This window comes from Myxine glutinosa, chromosome 7, assembly GCF_964187855.1.
Source record: "Myxine glutinosa chromosome 7, kmMyxGlut1.1, whole genome shotgun sequence".
NCBI classification, from domain to species: domain Eukaryota; kingdom Metazoa; phylum Chordata; class Myxini; order Myxiniformes; family Myxinidae; genus Myxine; species Myxine glutinosa.
This window is the reverse complement of record NC_136267.1, coordinates 60,463,255-60,485,563: the sequence shown is the minus strand read 5'-3', so window position 1 is coordinate 60,485,563 and position 22,309 is coordinate 60,463,255. Positions and strand designations below refer to the sequence as shown.

Below are 22,309 nucleotides of genomic sequence, written 5' to 3'. Positions count from 1 at the left end.
CAAAGCTATGCGAGTTAATAAAATGGTGGATATTTGTTTATATGAAGCCTCTCCCAAAATGGGTGGAGCTATGGTTCCCAGAATGGGTGGAGCTTTGAGGTTTTGTCTTCTCTGCAAGAACAAGAAGAACAAGAAGAAGAAGAACAAGAAGAACAACAACAACAGCAGAGGGCACTCTATTAGCAGCGTCTGCGACGCGGCTAAAAATAATGCAGTCTAACAAATTTCGGGGGAAGTAGCCCAGGGGTCGGAAACATATCAGAAACACACACACACACACACACACACAAGTAATATTAGTGGGTGACCAATTGTTTCTGGTTGAATCATGAAGCTGAGTTTTTTGCTTTAGCAATTAAGGACAGCAACTAAAGGAAAAAAGATTACTTTGAGAGAAACAACTTTTACCTTACAATATAGAGACTTGCTTTTAGAGGAAGACCTTTTGAAAGCTTCAAGAGAGAGGATCGTTAAAATAACCCCAAAAATGGAAACTTGATCCAAACTATGAAGCACGAATGATCTGTTTGGTTGTTCACAAATTTCACTTGTCCTCCATATTTCGACCAAACTCGGTGTAAGCATTCAGCATTTGCCTTTGTACAGTGATGTTGATTTGCCCACTGTCTTCTAATGACCTTGCAATTCATGTAAAAAGTGCAGCGATGTCTCCTACCGGTCTTTGATTTTTGCAATGTGATTTTTGTACAAGCTTCTACATGAGGCCTGAGATCGCTGTATGACAAAAATTTTATTCACATGGGGTAGTTGAAAAAACAAGACCGATAGTCTAACAACTGAGTTGACTGAGAAAAAAACAACATGCTGAGTGGAGGATCTGCTGTACCCCTGGCATGTGACCAGATCCTCAAATCTGATTAGTGGACGTTTGTGAGAGACATACATATATATAGCAGATGGACAGACAAACACTGTTCCAGACGGCATTGCCCTATGGGCTACTCCATAGAAATATGGCTGCCGAACTACATGACCGATGACATCAATTTTTTTCTTTACAAATCTAGCCCTACATCACACTGAATAAATTTCATAATGATTGGATCAAGTGTTGTACATGTCGATTTATGACGTCATACTGAAGGCACCTATGACATTATCATTAGCATATGTTATTCTCCATGGGGAGTACTTTACAATGAGCCACCTTTCAATTTCTTGCATGGAGCGGTTTCAAAGATAGAGGTGCAAAGTTTTTTGGTTTTTCCAAGATGGCGCCCATACGACGTTACTTATGACGTCATAATTATCATTAAAAAAATTATACAGGAGGAGGTGCTTCTTGGGTGAAAATTCCATGTCAATCGGATCAGCAGTTGCAGAGAAAACGAATTTTAAAGGATTAAGATCAGGCCACTCTACTCTGGACATGCTGCTTCTGCAGTCTCAACAATGGATGGAGGTCCTCAACACCAAACAATCAATTAGAGCAGTCTCTCTTGACATATTTCATGCCTTCAATACGGTCTGGCACCACGCCCTGTTCTCTAAACTCTGCTCTTATGGTATCCTTGGAAATCTCCACGCATGGCTCACGGACCTCCTCTCCTATCATAGTCAACATTTGGCCCTGAATGGAATTCTCTCATCTCCCCTTCCAGTCCAGGCTGGAGAATTTAATTTCAAGGCAGTGTTCTGGGCCCTGTGCTTTTGTGGTCTTGATCTCTCCGACTCTCTAGAAAGTCCTCTCTATCTTTTTACTGATGACTCCACTCTCTACCGCTCCGTGTCTCAACCCTCAGATCGGCAGGCAGCAGCCTCTTCACTTTCTGCAGACCTGGATAAAATCACAAACTGGTCAAACACGTGGGACATGTCTTTCAATCCTGACAAAACTCACACTCTCACTATATCTCTCCAAAAATACCATCTGGAAAACCCTCCCATCTACTTTCTCAACAATCCTCTCAAAGAAGTTCTGTCACTCAAGCTTTTGGGTCTCACTATCTGCCATGATCTTTCCTGGGAAAACAACGTTTCCAAGCTGGCTTCCAAAGGCAGTTGCCCACTGGGCATCCTCCGTCGTGTGAAGTCCTTCCTTGGCACTTCTGAGCTCCTCACAAAGCCTTCATCCGCAGTTTGATGGAGTACTACTCTCCCTTCTGGGCTGGTGCACCTGCCTCACACCAAGCTCGGCTTCACGCTGTACAAACCAAGGCTTTTATAATCATTGGTATCACCTGTGATGAAGCTGAATCTGAGCGCCTTTCACTCACTCACCGCAGGCAGGTTAGCAGTCCTCCTGTCTTCTACCGACTCCTCTCCAGCCTTGCACCCCCTGCTCTGTCCCCCAAATATTCCTGCAGGACGCACAAGATCTGCCATCAACCCTCTTCTGATGAAACTGCCAAAATCAAGACTCTCTGCTCACCTTCACTCTTTCAGTCCTCTTTTCTCACGCCTCTGGAACAAACTCCCACACTCTCTTCAATCCCACTCCTCCCTCCAGGTCTTCAAAACAGCTGTCTTATCTTTCATCTCTTTATCACCACCATCTCTTATCTTTCCCCATCCAAAACCTTGACCTTTTCTACCCCTGTTAATCCATCCAAAATCCAACTTCTTCAAATTCTGTTTTCTTTCCTGAATGTCCTCGTAGTGTCCATCTTCTTTATCCTGTGTACCCATCCCCAGCCCTCTCACTTGCACAGATCTCCCGATGTCCCTGTTCTCTACTGGTGTTGTTTGCCTCTCTCTCCACCTTTTGTCTTCTGCTCCCTTTATTATATGTTCTACGTATGTGTTAGCTCTTACACGAGCTTCGACTTGGTCTACAAAAAAGGGAATAAACCCACAAAATGCCAGTGGGAGGGACATACATTCACCGGACAGACAGACAAATGCTGTTCCAGATGGTCGATAGTCTAGCTGCGGAACCAGACTATTTTTTGTAATAACTTGCTTATAAATACATATGAATGCTTTACATTGGATTTTGTGATTCATAAGCTATAATGAAGTAATAGTACAGTATTTGTGCCAACAGTTTGTGGTAAACAAACGATCATGCTGGTAAGCAGCAAAATGTTGTCAGTTTGTCCAATGGTGATTTGCTACGAATAGCACTCCTTGTGCGTTTTGTGCTTCTCTTGCATTCATGCAGCTGGTCGTTTTTGGATTTACATGTGATTCCCATGCGCTGCAGTCAGAAAGTAAAGTTGGAACATCTACAAATGAATAATGACATCAGACCCCTCCACCGGATTAACAGCAGCTCATCATCCTGGCTCTCCTTCTGCTGCCCCTCTAACTTTCTGCATTCCCTGTTCGGTACTAGAGCGAACTCTGGAGGACCACGAGTGCGTGGCACAGCTCCAATCTGCCTGGGGTGCAGATGGTGAGGGCCGCCTGGTCTTTCGCAAGCACTATGGCAAGCACGAGGTCTTCCAACACCCAGAGGTGACTGCCCGATTCTTTCTGCTGCCCCCGTGTCCGTTCCCCAGGCAGGCTGTATTTAGAGTTTTCGCTTGGCCCTTTAAATTTGCGTTGACTTTTTGGGGGTGTAATTTCATGTTGAAATGTATTTTGATTATTTAGACCAACGCAATGGTAACTCTATCCTGAAATTAATGCATTTGCCTATTAATGGTGCACACTGCAAGACCATGTAAAACCAGGGTATGCTGACCTTAAAATATACCAATACATGATGCTGCAAATAATATGATGCCTTGAAATAAGTGATTTGTTTGAATCGAGTACCTTTTTTAGAGTAAATAACCCTATCATGGCTTTTGACTGGGTGATTAAGTAAAGATGTTTCTAACATGGCGTAACCTTGAAGTCCAATGATTTTCAGGCGAATCTCTTATTTGGTCATTTTGTAATTTTCATTGGTATTGGTGTCTTCTGGATTGGTGTCTTTTTCATTGGTGTCTTCTGGATCTCTTGTGTCTGCTCATAAGGGATATTTTATTTCATAAAGGTAACTAGTCACCATGGTATTTTACTTACTTCTCCCCTATTCACTGTGGTTGTACCTCCCAACGCAAGTCAGGTGCCAAATCTTCCCTGTTCTACCCTGCTGCCCGGATTCGTCAGGGCAGCACGGTCACGGTCAGAGTACCGATCGGTCCCCATGGACCAGCCATTTCCCTCTTTTCCCTCTCTCTCTCCCTCTCTATCTCTCTAACTCTGTCGTGGCCCTGACTTCGTGAAGGTGGGGTACACCATCCTGGATGGGGGAGATCTCTGGGTCGATCCTGGGAGATTGTTTGGCTGTCTCCATGCCACAGGCTTGTTCAAGAGAACTGTCCATTGCTATACAACAACAACAACAACAACAACAACAACAACAACAACCTACTTCTCCAAGCTGTTTATTTCCGTGCCTTCTTTTTCTGTTTGGAATTCCCCCGTGCACATAGCGTAAAGCGAGGTTAAGCAATTCGTTCCTCTGTCTGTCTGCCAATCAGTCTATTTTTATCATCAAGGAACTACTTCATTTCAATTGAATTTTGTTTTTTGAATATTGTAGAATATGAATCAGAACATGAATCAGAACATGAATCAGAACATGAATCAGAACATGAATCAGAACATGAATCAGAACATGAATCAGAACATGAATCAGAACATGAATCAGAACATGAATCAGAACATGAATCAGAACATGAATCAGAACATGAATCAGAACATGAATCAGAACATGCATCAGAACATAAATCAGAACATAAATCAGAACATAAATCAGAACATAAATCAGAACATAAATCAGAACATGAATCAGAACATGCATCAGAACATGCATCAGAACATGCATCAGAACATAAATCAGAACATAAATCAGAACATAAATCAGAACATAAATCAGAACATAAATCAGAACATGAATCAGAACATGAATCAGAACATGAATCTGAACATGAATCTGAACATGAATCTGAACATGAATCAGAACATGCATCGGAACACAAACCTCCAGTTAAGCACAGTAGTTTGCTTCTGAATTTGGCAAATTGTGCAGAATCTCATTCCGAGCGCGCATGCGCACTCGTGGTAAAGCAAATGCTTCAGTCTGTCTGGCAGTTAAAGAAAATTGAGAATCATTCCAAACAGGAAACTCACTGTTTTTAAGAACGTCATAAAGGACACAAATAGCAGGCATGAATAAGTAATGTAATGTGTTAAATAAGGTGGTGTAAAAGAAGGTGCTTCAACTGTGGTAAACCTCCGAATAATTTTTTTTTTCTATGGCCTTTAAAACCTCTTATTTCAAATGAATTTTATATTTGAGTTATTATATACTTGAACACACCTCTCTTGACCCCTTAAATCTTTTTAGACCCTAACTACGATTGGAAAATACCCTTCAGACATATCGACTCCTTTTGACCCTCTTAGACCATTTGGACCTTTGCTCCCCTTAGACCTTAGACCTGTAGTCCCTTCAACCCTCTAGACCCGTTATACCCCTTTGGACGCACACCACACAAACATCATAGTCTTCTTGCAATACACAGACAATACCTTTTCAAGAAAGTAATCTGTAATGCGCAATCTCCACCCACCCCAAGGGCTGGGTACTCCACTAGGTTGAACAGAATTTACATATTGAGTGACTGGATTGGTTCACCAATCAAAACCTGGAAGCATATTGTTTTTGAGGTCGAAAGTGCAAATTGTCAAAGGTTATGGTCACATAAAAACATCAATTTTCCATCCTATTAACTTGAAATTTGAATAAGATTTGCATATTGGGTCATAGACATGGTTCCCCAAAAATCTGAATCAATTTAGCCATTTTGACATGTTAACAGTTTCCATGACAATTTTACCCCATTTAATTGTAATCGAATGGGAGTTTTTGTGATTTTATTGTTGTCATAACTCAATAATTTTTCAATATATCAAATTGAAACGTACACAGCTTATATCTGTACGTTTGTGTAGTATACTATATGTGTATAATATCTGATCAAAATTGATCAAAGGTCAGGGTTCATGCCATCCAATACATGCAAAATTAGGTGGCATTTCGAAAATGTAACAACCAAATTTGTTCTGCACAACATTCCATCATTTAAAACACTTTCTAGGTCAAATTTTCCAAATTTCCCAAATTTCTGTTTCCATGGCAACTATTGTTTATTTGGATTTTGTAAGTATCACGGTATGCACAACATATTTCTTGTTTGTTTGGTTATTCATTCAAATATAAAAGACATAAGGTTAATGGTGGGGTGTGTACACATTATTGACATGAACATAGAAGAACATGATTGGCAAACTCTGGGATTTGGTTTCACAGTTCAGAGAAGAGGTAGAGGTGAGCAGTTAGCCTGAACTTGAGATGGGTAGCAAAGTTTTTGTTTTCGAGCTGAGTGAGTGTGGGGTAGTCGGTTTCATGACGTACTAATAGTTGAGAGAACACACGGCTTCAGACTAGAAATTGGGCGATTAAAATAAAATAAAAGTTCCTTCACCGCAGACCTATCTAAGATGGGAGAGGAGCAAGCCTTGCATCGAGTCTTCCTGTTGAGCAACTCCAATTAGCCTCAAGGCCCTGGACTACACCGCTTTTAGGGGTGCAAGATGCGATTTGGCAGCACCGGCCCACAGTGGACATCCATATGCCATGGCATCGTGGACTAAAATTCTGTCCACTGTTCTGAGCTGAGTGTGGCCAAGGAACGACTTCACTCTGCAGAAGGTTCAAAGGTGCCTCCCTGCCTTGGAGACCAGTGCGGATGTATGAATAAATGTGAAGTTATGACTTATTGGCAGATTACATTGCATTCTGGCTAGTCGGTATTAACTTGGAGAAGTCCACAGACTAGGACTAGGTACAAACCTCCAAGAAAACAATCCACCACCACTCTCCAAAAGTGGTCGTCCATATTGTGTTTAGAACCATTCTAACTGTGACATCCTTTGCACCTCAACCCATCTAAACTACGCCTTCAACTCAGAGCCGCAACATCTTCAGTTCTTCGCCAATCTAAGTGAAGATAACATCCACACAGCTTCAATGGAGGTGGAGGAAAAAGAGTATTTGAAAGTTGGGACAGATATTTTGTCATAACTTAAAAAGAACTTATGGTCTAGTAATTGGTTGAACAAATCTGTTTCTGCCCTCAGAGCTATATTAACACTGTCTTAGTGCCTCAGAGGTGTCAAATTTGCATCTTTTCTCCTTACCTGCTCTTTCCCTCTTCCTCGTAGCACCATTTTTTTGATGGAATGGTTTCTGTCGGCTCAGATGCAAATGGCTGTGTCTCCCACTCTCAGCTTCTGCAGGTAAGATTGTGATGTTTGCACTTTATTTGTCTGCAGTTATGAATCCAGTATTGAGGTTCATTTGAGGTAGCACCGAGAGCAGCATCACGGGTTAATTTTTTTTTTGAGTCATCCAAGTATGTACATATTCGTCATCCAAATATAAATATTTGAAAGATCTTTAATGCCAATAACTTTTGCTCCCTCGATGCCAGAGTTTCTTCATGCCTAGTGCCTGCCCTGAGGTACAGGGCTTCCTGCACGTGCGTGAACCTGGCAAGAAGACATGGAAACGAAGTTTCTTCCTGCTCCGACGGTCTGGTCTCTACTGCTCGGTCAAGGGCTCCTCCAAAGTAATGCTGGCCAAAGTTTGGCCATTTTATTTGGCTTTTGTAGAGGGTGTAAAAACACCGCTCTTGTGTTTTAACGTGGAAAACATTGTTTTGGTTGAAAATGCCCTCATGGTTTGCTCGGAGAACAAAACGTAACTTTTGGATGAAAATGCCTAACCTGTAAAACATGTGTGGCCATTGGCTTTTTGGCCAATCCAATGTTGGAAAAAAAACAATCATTTGGTTAATCATAATTTTATAACATTCAAGAATCTTGCTTTTGGTAGAAGCTCGACATTGCTAAACTCGTTTCCACTAATCATGGCTTCCACCTCATGCAGATATTTCACACAGAATGAAAAGAATATGCAGAAGTACATGAGTTGCAAACATATGCTTTCCAAGAAATAATTATTTTACATCTTTAAAACTAGAAACAGCATAAAGTGATAAAAACATCGAGGCTGTGAACGAACTCAAAATGCAAAGCAATCTTTTCTGGTAATTCATCACCATGGGAGTAGAGGGAGTTCATCCATGTTGGGATGAGCGGTTATCGATAGCAGCTGCTTTACAAGCTCACGGTGGAAATTCATCATGGCTCCGACCCCAGCCACATAGTTTGCCTTGGCATGGCAAATCAGGGCCACTTAGCAGTAACTGCATTTATTTTCCTTTGGGTTTGGCAGCAATTTTCTCATTTCGATTCTATTACCAGCACTATTATTATCTGTTATGCCTGTTTCCAGGAGCCGCGACATCTTCAGTTCTTCGCTGATCTCAGCGAAGACAATATCTACACGGTTTCGTCCGCACGGAAGATGTATTCCGCACCCACAGAATACTGCATCTGTCTCAAGGTAAAACAATCGCCATTGACGAGTGGTCTGCCCATTAAGTTTCACCTCTGTCAAAATTATCAGGGCTGGCCAAGATAGAGACTGCTGCAGTGCTGCAGTACATTGAAATTTGTATCATTTGAATTCCTGTGGCCACTTGTTTGACTGCCGCCCTCTACTGTCTGATTTGTTGCATTGCTTTGTTTCATGTAGTCAGTATAACACCTGTGGTGCTAACGTGTGTGTGTGTGTGTGTGTGTGTGTGTGTGTGTGTGTGTGTGTGTGTGTGTGTGTGTGTGTGTGTGTGTGTGTGTGTGTGTGTGTGCGCGCACATCTGTGCCTATGCTCGTACACGTGCATAGGGCTGGCAAAGTAGCCTAGAGGTATGCACACTCACCTCTGAGTTATTTAGCCTCAGTCCATGGCTCGCTACAGCTATAAACTGTCATCCTGGGTGTTTTGTAGGCAGTGCTACCAATGTGTGTGCCGTCCCTTGGATGGACATTAAACTGGGCATCCCGACTGCTTGCATTAGTTATTGGTCGTTAAAGATCCCACGATGTGTTTTGCAAAGAGTGGCCAATTTATTACCTACACCCGCATTAAATGCCAAATTATTGTTTATTTCAGTCGAACATCAGACGAGGCCAGCCGGTTATTGAAAGACTTCGGTCAAAAACTTTCCCCAGCTAACCTGCCAATATGGGAGGAATAATTGGGGCATGAAATGTGTGTGTGTGTGTGTGTCAAAGTTAGGAGAGGTCAACTATGCTGGGTATGGATGCGGGAAGAAGATGAAGAAGCAAACCTTGTATGTGCTGGATGGGTGGGATAAAGGCTGCAATCAAGCTGTCTCTGCCAAAGCTTCGGAAAGCAGTGTAGGAAAGGGATGTTTGGAAAAATCTGGTCATGAATGACGCCAGAAGTCAGCCACACCTTGAGGTAACGAGATAACTAGAGAAATGCAGAAAGAGGACAAAAAATAGAAGCATCATTATACACAGGCCATACAACATACTTTCATATGCAAAGTATGGGGCCACCACACCTATGTGACAGGAACGTGAAATATGTGAATCTCTTCCCGGTCATGTGGTGTATATATATGTACATGTATATATATATATATATATATAAATATATATATATATATATATATATATATATATGTATATATATATATATACGTATATATGTATATATATATATATATATATATATATATGTACATACATACATATATATACACCACATGACCAAAAGTATGCAAACACCCCTTCTAATTCGTGGATTCGGCTGTTTCAGCCACACCCATTGCTGACAGGTATATATAATCAAGCACACAACCATGCAATCTCCAGAGACAAACATTGGCAGTAGAATGGGCCACACTGAAAAGCTCAGTGACTTTCAACGTGGCACCATCATAGGATGCCACCTTTCCAACAAGTCAGTTCGTCAAATCTCTGCCCTGCTAGAGCTGCCCCGGTAAACTGTAAGTGCTGTTATTGTGAAGTGGAAACGTTTAGGAGCAACAACAGCTCAGCCGCAAAGTTGTCGGCCACACAAGCTCACAGAACGGGAACGCCGAGTGCTGAAGCGCGGAGCGCGTAAAAATCGTCTGTCCTCGGTTGCAACACTCACTACCAAGTTCCAAACTGCCTCTGGAAGCAATGTCAGCACAACAACTGTTCATCAGGAGCTTCATGAAATGGGTTTCCATGGCCCAGCAGCCGCACACAAACCCAAGATCATCATGCACAATGCCAAGCATCGGCTGGAGTGGTGTAAAGTATGCCGCCATTGGACTCTGGAACAGTGGAAACATGTTCTCTGGAGTGATGAATCATGCTTCACCATCTGGCAGTCCGACGGACAAATCTGGGTTTGGCAGATGCCAGGAGAACGCTACCTGCCCAAATGCATAGTGCCAACTGTAAAGTTTGGTGGAGGAGGAATAATGGTCTGGCGCTGTTTTTCATGGTTCGGGCTAGGCCCGTTAGTTCCAGTGAAGGGAAATGTGAACGCTATAACATACAATGACATTCCAGACGATTGTGTGCTTCCAACTTTGTGGCAACAGTTTGGGGGAAGGCCCTTTCCTGTTTCAGCATGACAATTTTCCCGTGCACAAAGCGAGGTCCATAGAGAAATCGGTGTTGAGATCGGTGTGGAAGAACTTGACTGGCCTGCACAAAGCCCTGACCTCAACCCCATCGAACACCTTGGGGATTAATTGGAACGCCGAATGCAAGTCAGGCCTAATCGCCCAACATCAGCGCCCGACCTCACCAATGCTGTTGTGGCTGAATGGAAGCAAATCCCCACAAAAATGTTTCGACATCAAGTGGAAAGCCTTCCCAGAAGAGTTGAGACCGTTATAGCAGCAAAGGGTGGGGGGTGGAGGGGGGAGTCGGGGAGGGGGGGGGGGGACCGACTCGATATTAATGCCCATGATTTGGAATATTCGATGTTCGTGTGTCCACATACTTTTGGTCATGTAGTTTATATATATATATATATATATATATATACATACATATATATATATATATATATATATATATATATATATATATATATATATATATATATATATATGTATATATATAAATATATATATATATATATATATATGTATATATATATATATATATATATATATATATATATATATATATATATATATATATATATATATATATATATATTGTTACGGACCACGGATAAGGATGTTGATTTGCCGAGCGGATGGCACCACGGCCGAACAGTTACCCCGACTAACCCGATTCCCGAACGTTGGCCGGATCGCGCCACAGATATTCAATAGGGAAAAGACAAAGGCGACACGGATGTGAAGAAGAAGAAGAAGACAAAAAGGTTGGCAATACTACTAAATTTATTCCTATTATATACACGCTCAAAGTAACCAAGGAGAAGGAAAGATAATAAAATAATGTACAGAAGATATTAGAGACACAGTGCAACGCTAGCTTACCTACAGTCTTAATTAACCCAGGGACAGAACAAACAAGCACAGACTCACGCGGGGAATGATGATAGGACTGGCAGGAGGTGGATGGCTGGGGGGAGAGGAAGGTCCACGGATACTGCAGCACGATCGGCGCGTTTGGCAGCCGCCGTTCCTTCGCGGCCCCGCTCAAAACTGCCGTCAAGGCCACAAGCTGCTGTGTCTGAAGCTGCTGTGGCTGCTGCTGAAGCCGCCGCTGTTGCTGCTGTTGAAGCTGCCGCTGTTGCTGCTGTGGCTGCTGCTGCTGCTGCGTGGACGTCACGTGCTTTCTCCAGGACTCGTCTGACTCGTCTGGTCCAACCACTCAACTCAACAACTCCACCACTCCCTTTCGCTTCTTGCGCGCGCGCTTTTATAGCGCCTCAGGCGATCAAGCCGCCGGCCTTCAGGACATGCCCATCGGTCAGCTCGCCTCGGCCCTGATTTGGTCGGCACGGCCCTCTGGCTCCGCCCTTGATGACGATGGGTGGGCACGCCCTTCTTCCCCGCCCCGAGCACATGTTCAATGGTAGTTTTAGGGCGAAATCAGCACCCACAGCTGTAGCAAACCTGGCAAACTGCCCAGTGCAGTTGGCAATGGAGGCTTGGAGGGCATGTAATTGGCAATTGAGGCTTGGCAATGAAAGTTTTGGGAGTGGGAATGGGGAATGAAAGGAATCTATCTTATTTCACTTGGTGCAATGGAGTGTCATCTTAATGGAAGACAAGGCCTTACCCTAATACACATAATAAAGACATAACTATCAACAAGGGGGAAATCTATGATTGGCTAACATGTATGCTTTATGGAATTAACTACGGGAACGCCCTTTGACCTTTATACATAACTGGAGTAAGGAGGGTCCAGAATAAAGCAATAATAATAAAAAACACAACAAAAAAACACAATCCTCATATCCACAACACTGCACCCTCCTCCTCTTAGGCACGTCCCGGGCCTATAACTTTAACTTAGTGTGACACGTAGGTGTAGTTCCCTCTACTTTTAACCTGACCCTGAGTGCGACAGTTTTAAAACATAAATAAATATGTCCCGCTGCTCCATTGCACCCTACCTAACAGACTCACGCCCACAGCTAACCGAATTGCGGAATGGTCTTCAAGCTATACATTTACGGTGGGGGCGCATTATTTACAATGACTCTACTTTTATTTACAAAACGCAACCCAGGACCTGTGATTGTTCTTTTGGGGGGGAGAGACAGTCTGCTCTGCATCGATGCACCATGAAAGCACCCAAAAACGCACCAACACACCCTCAAGCACCAATCGGTGCACAGTCATTAATGTTCATCAATAAAAATAAACCAACAACCCCTAACCCTGCAGGTGGTCTCGTGCTCTTCGGCTCCCTCTGCTGGCTATTTGCTTTCTTCCAGATGTTGTCATTTTCTTTCATTTTTCTTACTGGCGGCCTATTTGAACATAAAATGAAATGCACCCAACGTGTCCATTTTTATTTTCTTTATTTATGGCCCACAGGGCCGACTTGTGTGGTTCACCTGTGGGGCATCGGTGCCCTGTGGCCAAGGTCCGCCAGCAAGATTTCGGGCCTTCTTGGCCGGTTCCAGCAGAGGGGCCATGCCCCAACCCATGGGGTCCATCAGTGGTGCTCAGCCACAGACATGTGGTCCATAATGTGGTGCATCGATGCAGACAGCTGGTTCTGGGAGTTCCGGGCGCACAATGGCGGACTCACGCACGCTCCCCTCGGCGCCCAATGGCGCACAGGTCCTCATGTGGGAGACAAAAGGGGGAAAAGACAGATGAGCGAGGGGTAAGGTCACAAGGGTACACATCAATACAGGCAATGCAAGGCGAAGTGCGTACGGAGAGCGAAGTGAGAAAGCTCGTCCCTACCGTACGTCACCCCCCCCTGTCACCTACACTACCCTTGCCCTTACCCCATATGTACAACAATCTACACATTTACAAATCTGTCGCTACCGTCACATCTTCCCCATATTTCCGCTATACCAAATTCGTCACCACAATCCCTCTAACCAAAATTTGCCATCACCCAATTCATCATCAATCCTTATAAGGAGGGAGAGATGGAACAACAAGCACAATGTCACACCCACGTCATGATGCGTCTCACATTCCAAACATCTGCACAATAAAAATAATAAAAACAAGTACACATACATTCAAAGTACACCGCCCCATGCCAAATAATTAAATATGCTGCAGCGCGGCATTGCCGGGGCGCCTCCGGCGCCCGGCAATACCGCAGTGCAGCTCATTGAGGCTGCATTGGGAGGGAGAGGTGTACACTAATTGTACACCGCTCATTTCCTATGCCATCTCCAGGCATTGCAAATCGTCATTGCCGGGCACCAAAGGGGGCTCGGCAGTGACGCACGCTGAAAGAGAGTACTCAGTTTTCACTCTGGTTTCTTGTTGTACACCGCTCCTTTCCTATGCCATCTCCAGGCATTGCAAATCGTCATTGCTGGGCACCGAAGGGGGCTCGGCAGTGACGCACGCTGAAAGAGAGTACTCAGTTTTCACTCTGGTTTCTTGTTTGTTTGTTTTCTTGGTTGTCCGGACGATATCTCAGCCATCCTTTGAGCTAGGAAGCTGAAATTTCGGCACAGTAGTGAGCAAGTCCTTTGTCAAATACGGTATTTTTTGTTTTTTGAATAATCAATTAATTGAGGAGTTATTTAATTATTAGCGTTTAATTAAGTACTTATTTAATTAATTAAATTTCATTTCTCTTCTGACCATTATTAACTCAGGCACCTTTTGAGTTAGGAAGCTGATATTTGGACATACCAATGACCAGGTGATTTGGCTGCAAAGGATATTTTTGATTTATTAATTAATCAATTAATCGATTAATTATTTAATTATTCGATTAATGACAAAAAATTTTTTTTTTTTAAAGTTACAGATTCTGATGAAATAGTGGTAGTTTATGTGTTCTCTGACCAAATTGATTAATAATTTAATTTTTTTATGATTATTATTTATTTATTTTCATTATTAATCATTTATTTATTTTCTTTCTCATTTGGCCAATATCTCAGGCACCTTTTGAGCTGGGAAGCTAATATTTGGACATGAGTGACCAAGTGATGTGGCTATCAAGGATATTTTTGATTTATTGATTAATCATTTCATCTATTAAGTATTTATTGATTAATCGATTAATTATTTATTGAGTAATCAATTAATTATTTAATTTTTTATAAATGACTTATTTAATTAAATTTCTAAAAGATACATCTTCGGATGAAGCACTAGTGGTTTAGTTATGCGATTAGCCAATTGATTATGAAAATATTTTGTGATAATCTTTTATTGATTTTAATTATACAATTAATCAATCAATTAGTGTACACCTCTCACTCCCAATGCAGCCTCAATGAGCTGCACTGCGGTATTGCCGGGCGCCGGAGGCGTCCCGGCAATGCCGCGCTGCAGCATATTCAATTATTTGGCATGGGGCGGTGTACTTTGAATGTATTTGTACTTGTTGTACACCGCTCCTTTCCTATGCCACCTCCAGGCATTGCAAATCGTCATTGCCGGGCACCGAAGGGGGCTTGGCAGTGACGCACGCTGAAAGAGAGTACTCAGTTTTCACTCTGGTTTCTTGTTTGTTGTACACCGCTCCTTTCCTATGCCATCTCCAGGCATTGCAAATCGTCATTGCCGGGCACCAAAGGGGGCTCGGCAGTGACGCACGCTGAAAGAGAGTACTCAGTTTTCACTCTGGTTTCTTGTTTGTTGTACACCGCACCTTTCCTATGCCATCTCCAGGCATTGCAAATCGTCATTGCTGGGCACCGAAGGGGGCTCGGCAGTGACGCACGCTGAAAGAGAGTACTCAGTTTTCACTCTGGTTGATTTCTTGTTGTACACCGCTCCTTTCCTATGCCATCTCCAGGCATTGCAAATCGTCATTGCCGGGCACCAAAGGGGGCTCGGCAGTGACGCACGCTGAAAGAGAGTACTCAGTTTTCACTCTGGTTTCTTTCTTGTTTGTTTGTTTTCTTGGTTGTCCGGACGATATCTCAGCCATCCTTTGAGCTAGGAAGCTGAAATTTCGGCACAGTAGTGAGCAAGTCCTTTGTCAAATACGGTATTTTTTGTTTTTTGAATAATCAATTAATTGAGGAGTTATTTAATTATTAGCGTTTAATTAAGTACTTATTTAATTAATTAAATTTCATTTATCTTCTGACCATTATTAACTCAGGCACCTTTTGAGTTAGGAAGCTGATATTTGGACATGCCAATGACCAGGTGATTTGGCTGCAAAGGATATTTTTTGATTTATTAATTAATCAATTAATCGATTAATTATTTAATTATTCGATTAATGACAAAAAATTTTTTTTTTTTTAAGTTACAGATTCTGATGAAATAGTGGTAGTTTATGTGTTCTCTGACCAAATTGATTAATAATTTAATTTTTTTATGATTATTATTTATTTATTTTCATTATTAATCATTTATTTATTTTCTTTCTCATTTGGCCAATATCTCAGGCACCTTTTGAGCTGGGAAGCTAATATTTGGACATGAGTGACCAAGTGATGTGGCTATCAAGGATATTTTTGATTTATTGATTAATCATTTCATCTATTAAGTATTTATTGATTAATCGATTAATTATTTATTGAGTAATCAATTAATTATTTAATTTTTTATAAATGACTTATTTAATTAAATTTCTAAAAGATACATCTTCGGATGAAGCACTACTGGTTTAGTTATGCGATTAGCCAATTGATTATGAAAATATTTTGTGATAATCTTTTATTGATTTTAATTATACAATTAATCAATCAATTAGTGTACACCTCTCCCTCCCAATGCAGCCTCAATGAGCTGCACTGCGGTATTGCCGGGCGCCGGAGGCGCCCCGGCAATGCCGCGCTGCAGCATATTTAATTATTTGGCATGGGGCGGTGTACTTTGAATGTATGTGTACTTGTTGTACACCGCTCCTTTCCTATGCCATCTCCAGGCATTGCAAATCGTCATTGCCGGGCACCAAAGGGGGCTCGGCAGTGACGCACGCTGAAAGAGAGTACTCAGTTTTCACTCTGGTTTCTTGTTTGTTTTCTTGTTTTCTTGTTTGTTTGTTTTCTTTCTTGGTTGTCCGGACGATATCTCAGCCATCCTTTGAGCTAGGAAGCTGAAATTTCGGCACAGTAGTGAGCAAGTCCTTTGTCAAATACGGTATTTTTTGTTTTTTGAATAATCAATTAATTGAGGAGTTATTTAATTATTAGCGTTTAATTAAGTACTTATTTAATTAATTAAATTTCATTTATCTTCTGACCATTATTAACTCAGGCACCTTTTGAGTTAGGAAGCTGATATTTGGACATGCCAATGACCAGGTGATTTGGCTGCAAAAGATATTTTTGATTTATTAATTAATCAATTAATCGATTAATTATTTAATTATTCGATTAATGACAAAAAAATTTTTTTTTTTTAAGTGACAGATTCTGATGAAATAGTGGTAATTTATGTGTTCTCTGACCAAATTGATTAATAATTTAATTTTTTTATGATTATTATTTATTTATTTTCATTATTAATCATTTATTTATTTTCTTTCTCATTTGGCCAATATCTCAGGCACCTTTTGAGCTGGGAAGCTAATATTTGGACATGAGTGACCAAGTGATGTGGCTATCAAGGATATTTTTGATTTATTGATTAATCATTTCATCTATTAATTATTTATTGATTAATCGATTAATTATTTATTGAGTAATCAATTAATTATTTAATTTTTTATAAATGACTTATTTAATTAAATTTCTAAAAGATACATCTTTGGATGAAGCACTAGTGGTTTAGTTATGCGATTAGCCAATTGATTATGAAAATATTTTGTGATAATCTTTTATTGATTTTAATTATACAATTAATCAATCAATTAGTGTACACCTCTCCCTCCCAATGCAGCCTCAATGAGCTGCACTGCGGTATTGCCGGGCCTGCAGCATATTTAATTATTTGGCATGGGGCGGTGTACTTTGAATGTATTTGTACTTGTTTGTTTTCTTGTTTGTTTGTTTTCTTTCTTGGTTGTCCGGACGATATCTCAGCCATCCTTTGAGCTAGGAAGCTGAAATTTCGGCACAGTAGTGAGCAAGTCCTTTGTCAAATACGGTATTTTTTGTTTTTTGAATAATCAATTAATTGAGGAGTTATTTAATTATTAGCGTTTAATTAAGTACTTATTTAATTAATTAAATTTCATTTATCTTCTGACCATTATTAACTCAGGCACCTTTTGAGTTAGGAAGCTGATATTTGGACATGCCAATGACCAGGTGATTTGGCTGCAAAGGATATTTTTGATTTATTAATTAATCAATTAATCGATTAATTATTTAATTATTCGATTAATGACAAAAAATTTTTTTTTTTTTAAGTTACAGATTCTGATGAAATAGTGGTAGTTTATGTGTTCTCTGACCAAATTGATTAATAATTTAATTTTTTTATGATTATTATTTATTTATTTTCATTATTAATCATTTATTTATTTTCTTTCTCATTTGGCCAATATCTCAGGCACCTTTTGAGCTGGGAAGCTAATATTTGGACATGAGTGACCAAGTGATGTGGCTATCAAGGATATTTTTGATTTATTGATTAATCATTTCATCTATTAAGTATTTATTGATTAATCGATTAATTATTTATTGAGTAATCAATTAATTATTTAATTTTTTATAAATGACTTATTTAATTAAATTTCTAAAAGATACATCTTCGGATGAAGCACTACTGGTTTAGTTATGCGATTAGCCAATTGATTATGAAAATATTTTGTGATAATCTTTTATTGATTTTAATTATACAATTAATCAATCAATTAGTGTACACCTCTCCCTCCCAATGCAGCCTCAATGAGCTGCACTGCGGTATTGCCGGGCGCCGGAGGCGCCCCGGCAATGCCGCGCTGCAGCATATTTAATTATTTGGCATGGGGCGGTGTACTTTGAATGTATGTGTACTTGTTTGTTTTCTTGTTTCCTTGGTTGTCCGGACGATATCTCAGCCATCCTTTGAGCTAGGAAGCTGAAATTTCGGCACAATAGTGAGCAAGTCCTTTGTCAAAAACGGTATTTTTTGTTTTTTGATTAATCAATTAATTGAGGAGTTATTTAATTATTAGCGTTTAATTAAGTACTTATTTAATTAATTAAATTTCATTTCTCTTCTGACCATTATTAACTCAGGCACCTTTTGAGTTAGGAAGCTGATATTTGGACATGCCAATGACCAGGTGATTTGGCTGCAAAGGATATTTTTGATTTATTAATTAATCAATTAATCGATTAATTATTTAATTATTCGATTAATGACAAAAAATTTTTTTTTTTTAAAGTTACAGATTCTGATGAAATAGTGGTAGTTTATGTGTTCTCTGACCAAATTGATTACCAATTTAATTTTTTTATGATTATTATTTATTTATTTTCATTATTAATCATTTATTTATTTTATTTCTCATTTGGCCAATATCTCAGGCACCTTTTGAGCTGGGAAGCTAATATTTGGACATAAGTGACCAAGTGATGTGGCTATCAAGGATATTTTTGATTTATTGATTAATCATTTCATCTATTAATTATTTATTGATTAATCGATTAATTATTTATTGAGTAATCAATTAATTATTTAATTTTTTATAAATGACTTATTTAATTAAATTTCTAAAAGATACATCTTCGGATGAAGCACTAGTGGTTTAGTTATGCGATTAGCCAATTGATTATGAAAATATTTTGTGATAATCTTTTATTGATTTTAATTATACAATTAATCAATCAATTAGTGTACACCTCTCCCTCCCAATGCAGCCTCAATGAGCTGCACTGCGGTATTGCCGGGCGCCGGAGGCGCCCCGGCAATGCCGCGCTGCAGCATATTTAATTATTTGGCATGGGGCGGTGTACTTTGAATGTATGTGTACTTGTTGTACACCGCACCTTTCCTATGCCATCTCCAGGCATTGCAAATCGTCATTGCTGGGCACCGAAGGGGGCTCGGCAGTGACGCACGCTGAAAGAGAGTACTCAGTTTTCACTCTGGTTGATTTCTTGTTTTCTTTCTTTCTTGGTTGTCCGGACGATATCTCAGCCATCCTTTGAGCTAGGAAGCTGAAATTTCGGCACAGTAGTGAGCAAGTCCTTTGTCAAATACGGTATTTTTTGTTTTTTGAATAATCAATTAATTGAGGAGTTATTTAATTATTAGCGTTTAATTAAGTACTTATTTAATTAATTAAATTTCATTTATCTTCTGACCATTATTAACTCAGGCACCTTTTGAGTTAGGAAGCTGATATTTGGACATGCCAATGACCAGGTGATTTGGCTGCAAAGGATATTTTTGATTTATTAATTAATCAATTAATCGATTAATTATTTAATTATTCGATTAATGACAAAAAAAATTTTTTTTTTTAAGTTACAGATTCTGATGAAATAGTGGTAGTTTATGTGTTCTCTGACCAAATTGATTAATAATTTAATTTTTTTATGATTATTATTTATTTATTTTCATTATTAATCATTTATTTATTTTCTTTCTCATTTGGCCAATATCTCAGGCACCTTTTGAGCTGGGAAGCTAATATTTGGACATGAGTGACCAAGTGATGTGGCTATCAAGGATATTTTTGATTTATTGATTAATCATTTCATCTATTAAGTATTTATTGATTAATCGATTAATTATTTATTGAGTAATCAATTAATTATTTAATTTTTTATAAATGACTTATTTAATTAAATTTCTAAAAGATACATCTTCGGATGAAGCACTACTGGTTTAGTTATGCGATTAGCCAATTGATTATGAAAATATTTTGTGATAATCTTTTATTGATTTTAATTATACAATTAATCAATCAATTAGTGTACACCTCTCCCTCCCAATGCAGCCTCAATGAGCTGCACTGCGGTATTGCCGGGCGCCGGAGGCGCCCCGGCAATGCCGCGCTGCAGCATATTTAATTATTTGGCATGGGGCGGTGTACTTTGAATGTATGTGTACTTGTTGATTGATTAATTGTATAATTAAAATCAATAAAAGATTATCACAAAATATTTTCATAATCAATTGGCTAATCGCATAACTAAACCAGTAGTGCTTCATCCGAAGATGTATCTTTTAGAAATTTAATTAAATAAGTCATTTATAAAAAATTAAATAATTAATTGATTACTCAATAAATAATTAATCGATTAATCAATAAATACTTAATAGATGAAATGATTAATCAATAAATCAAAAATATCCTTGATAGCCACATCACTTGGTCACTCATGTCCAAATATTAGCTTCCCAGCTCAAAAGGTGCCTGAGATATTGGCCAAATGAGAAAGAAAATAAATAAATGATTAATAATGAAAATAAATAAATAATAATCATAAAAAAATTAAATTATTAATCAATTTGGTCAGAGAACACATAAACTACCACTATTTCATCAGAATCTGTAACTTAAAAAAAAAATTTTTTTTTGTCATTAATCGAATAATTAAATAATTAATCGATTAATTGATTAATTAATAAATCAAAAATATCCTTTGCAGCCAAATCACCTGGTCATTGGCATGTCCAAATATCAGCTTCCTAACTCAAAAGGTGCCTGAGTTAATAATGGTCAGAAGATAAATGAAATTTAATTAATTAAATAAGTACTTAATTAAACGCTAATAATTAAATAACTCCTCAATTAATTGATTATTCAAAAAACAAAAAATACCGTATTTGACAAAGGACTTGCTCACTACTGTGCCGAAATTTCAGCTTCCTAGCTCAAAGGATGGCTGAGATATCGTCCGGACAACCAAGAAAACAAGAAAACAAACAAGAAACCAGAGTGAAAACTGAGTACTCTCTTTCAGCGTGCGTCACTGCCGAGCCCCCTTCGGTGCCCGGCAATGACGATTTGCAATGCCTGGAGGTATCTGCACAATAAAAATAATAAAAACAACCTGGCATGGTGTGGAGTTACGTCACCTCAGGTGAGTGGATGTAGATGGTGCGAGGAGATTCCTAATCCTAACTATCCTCTAAATGACATTAACACACTTTACACTACCCGGGGTCTTTCCCTGCCAATCCATTGGCCAACTTACACTATGGGTTCTAAAAACCAAATCCCATTGACCAAACTGTGGTGCTTCTCAATTTGGGGTCTCACTCCCCCGATGCATCTCCCTGTGCCCTTGCACAATTTCTGGGCTGGGTCGTGCAGCTCTCCCAGCAGGTCTACCCACCTGCGCACCTCCACCACTGTAGTTGCCTCCGAGCTTACCTGCTCCTTACCTAACCTATCTAACTGGGGAAGGCCCCTCCTGGCTCTGTCACCCCTCGGTGCCCTCTGGCACTGGGCTACCTGGGTCCGTCCTCCGGATCCTCGGGCCCCATCCACAACAACTCTACCGGCTCCCAGAGGCCACCTGCGGCCTCACCTGGCCGACATCCTCACAGTGGTGGAGTGCCCAAACCAACTACACACACTAACAGGCTACACGCCCAGCCATTTCCACGACACTAATGCACCCATCACTACACTCCTGTGCAACTACCCGCACCACAGATGCCAATATCCAACCACAATTTACCTGTACCCTCTACCTAACACTTAAACTACCCTCCCCGGGTATTCATGATGGGGGTCCACTCTTCCCCCATTCACACCTCCGCACCATCCACTCCACTCCATAGTTTCCATCATACTCACTCCACGACCATCCATTCCCATACTCCATATATTCCACACTCCATGTATTCCATACACCTTTTCTTCATTCACCTGTAGTTGCACACCTGCGCAATCTCACCTGGTGCCACCTGCACCCTCC

At 40.0% G+C, this 22,309-nt stretch overlaps 1 protein-coding gene across 21 annotated transcripts in view; it reads left to right on the top strand.

Moving 5' to 3' along the window:
• The window catches only part of LOC137414453 (growth factor receptor-bound protein 10-like), a 248,558-nt gene that overhangs the window by 187,073 nt on the left and 39,176 nt on the right, over positions 1–22,309 (top strand). For all 21 annotated transcript variants that reach the window (XM_078781798.1, XM_078781804.1, XM_078781794.1 and 18 more), the window contains 4 exons: positions 3,299–3,420; positions 7,186–7,260; positions 7,455–7,592; positions 8,321–8,431. In XM_078781798.1, coding sequence (XP_078637924.1) covers positions 3,299–3,420; positions 7,186–7,260; positions 7,455–7,592; positions 8,321–8,431 — 446 coding nt within the window. The remainder of the gene's footprint in view (positions 1–3,298; positions 3,421–7,185; positions 7,261–7,454; positions 7,593–8,320; positions 8,432–22,309) is intronic.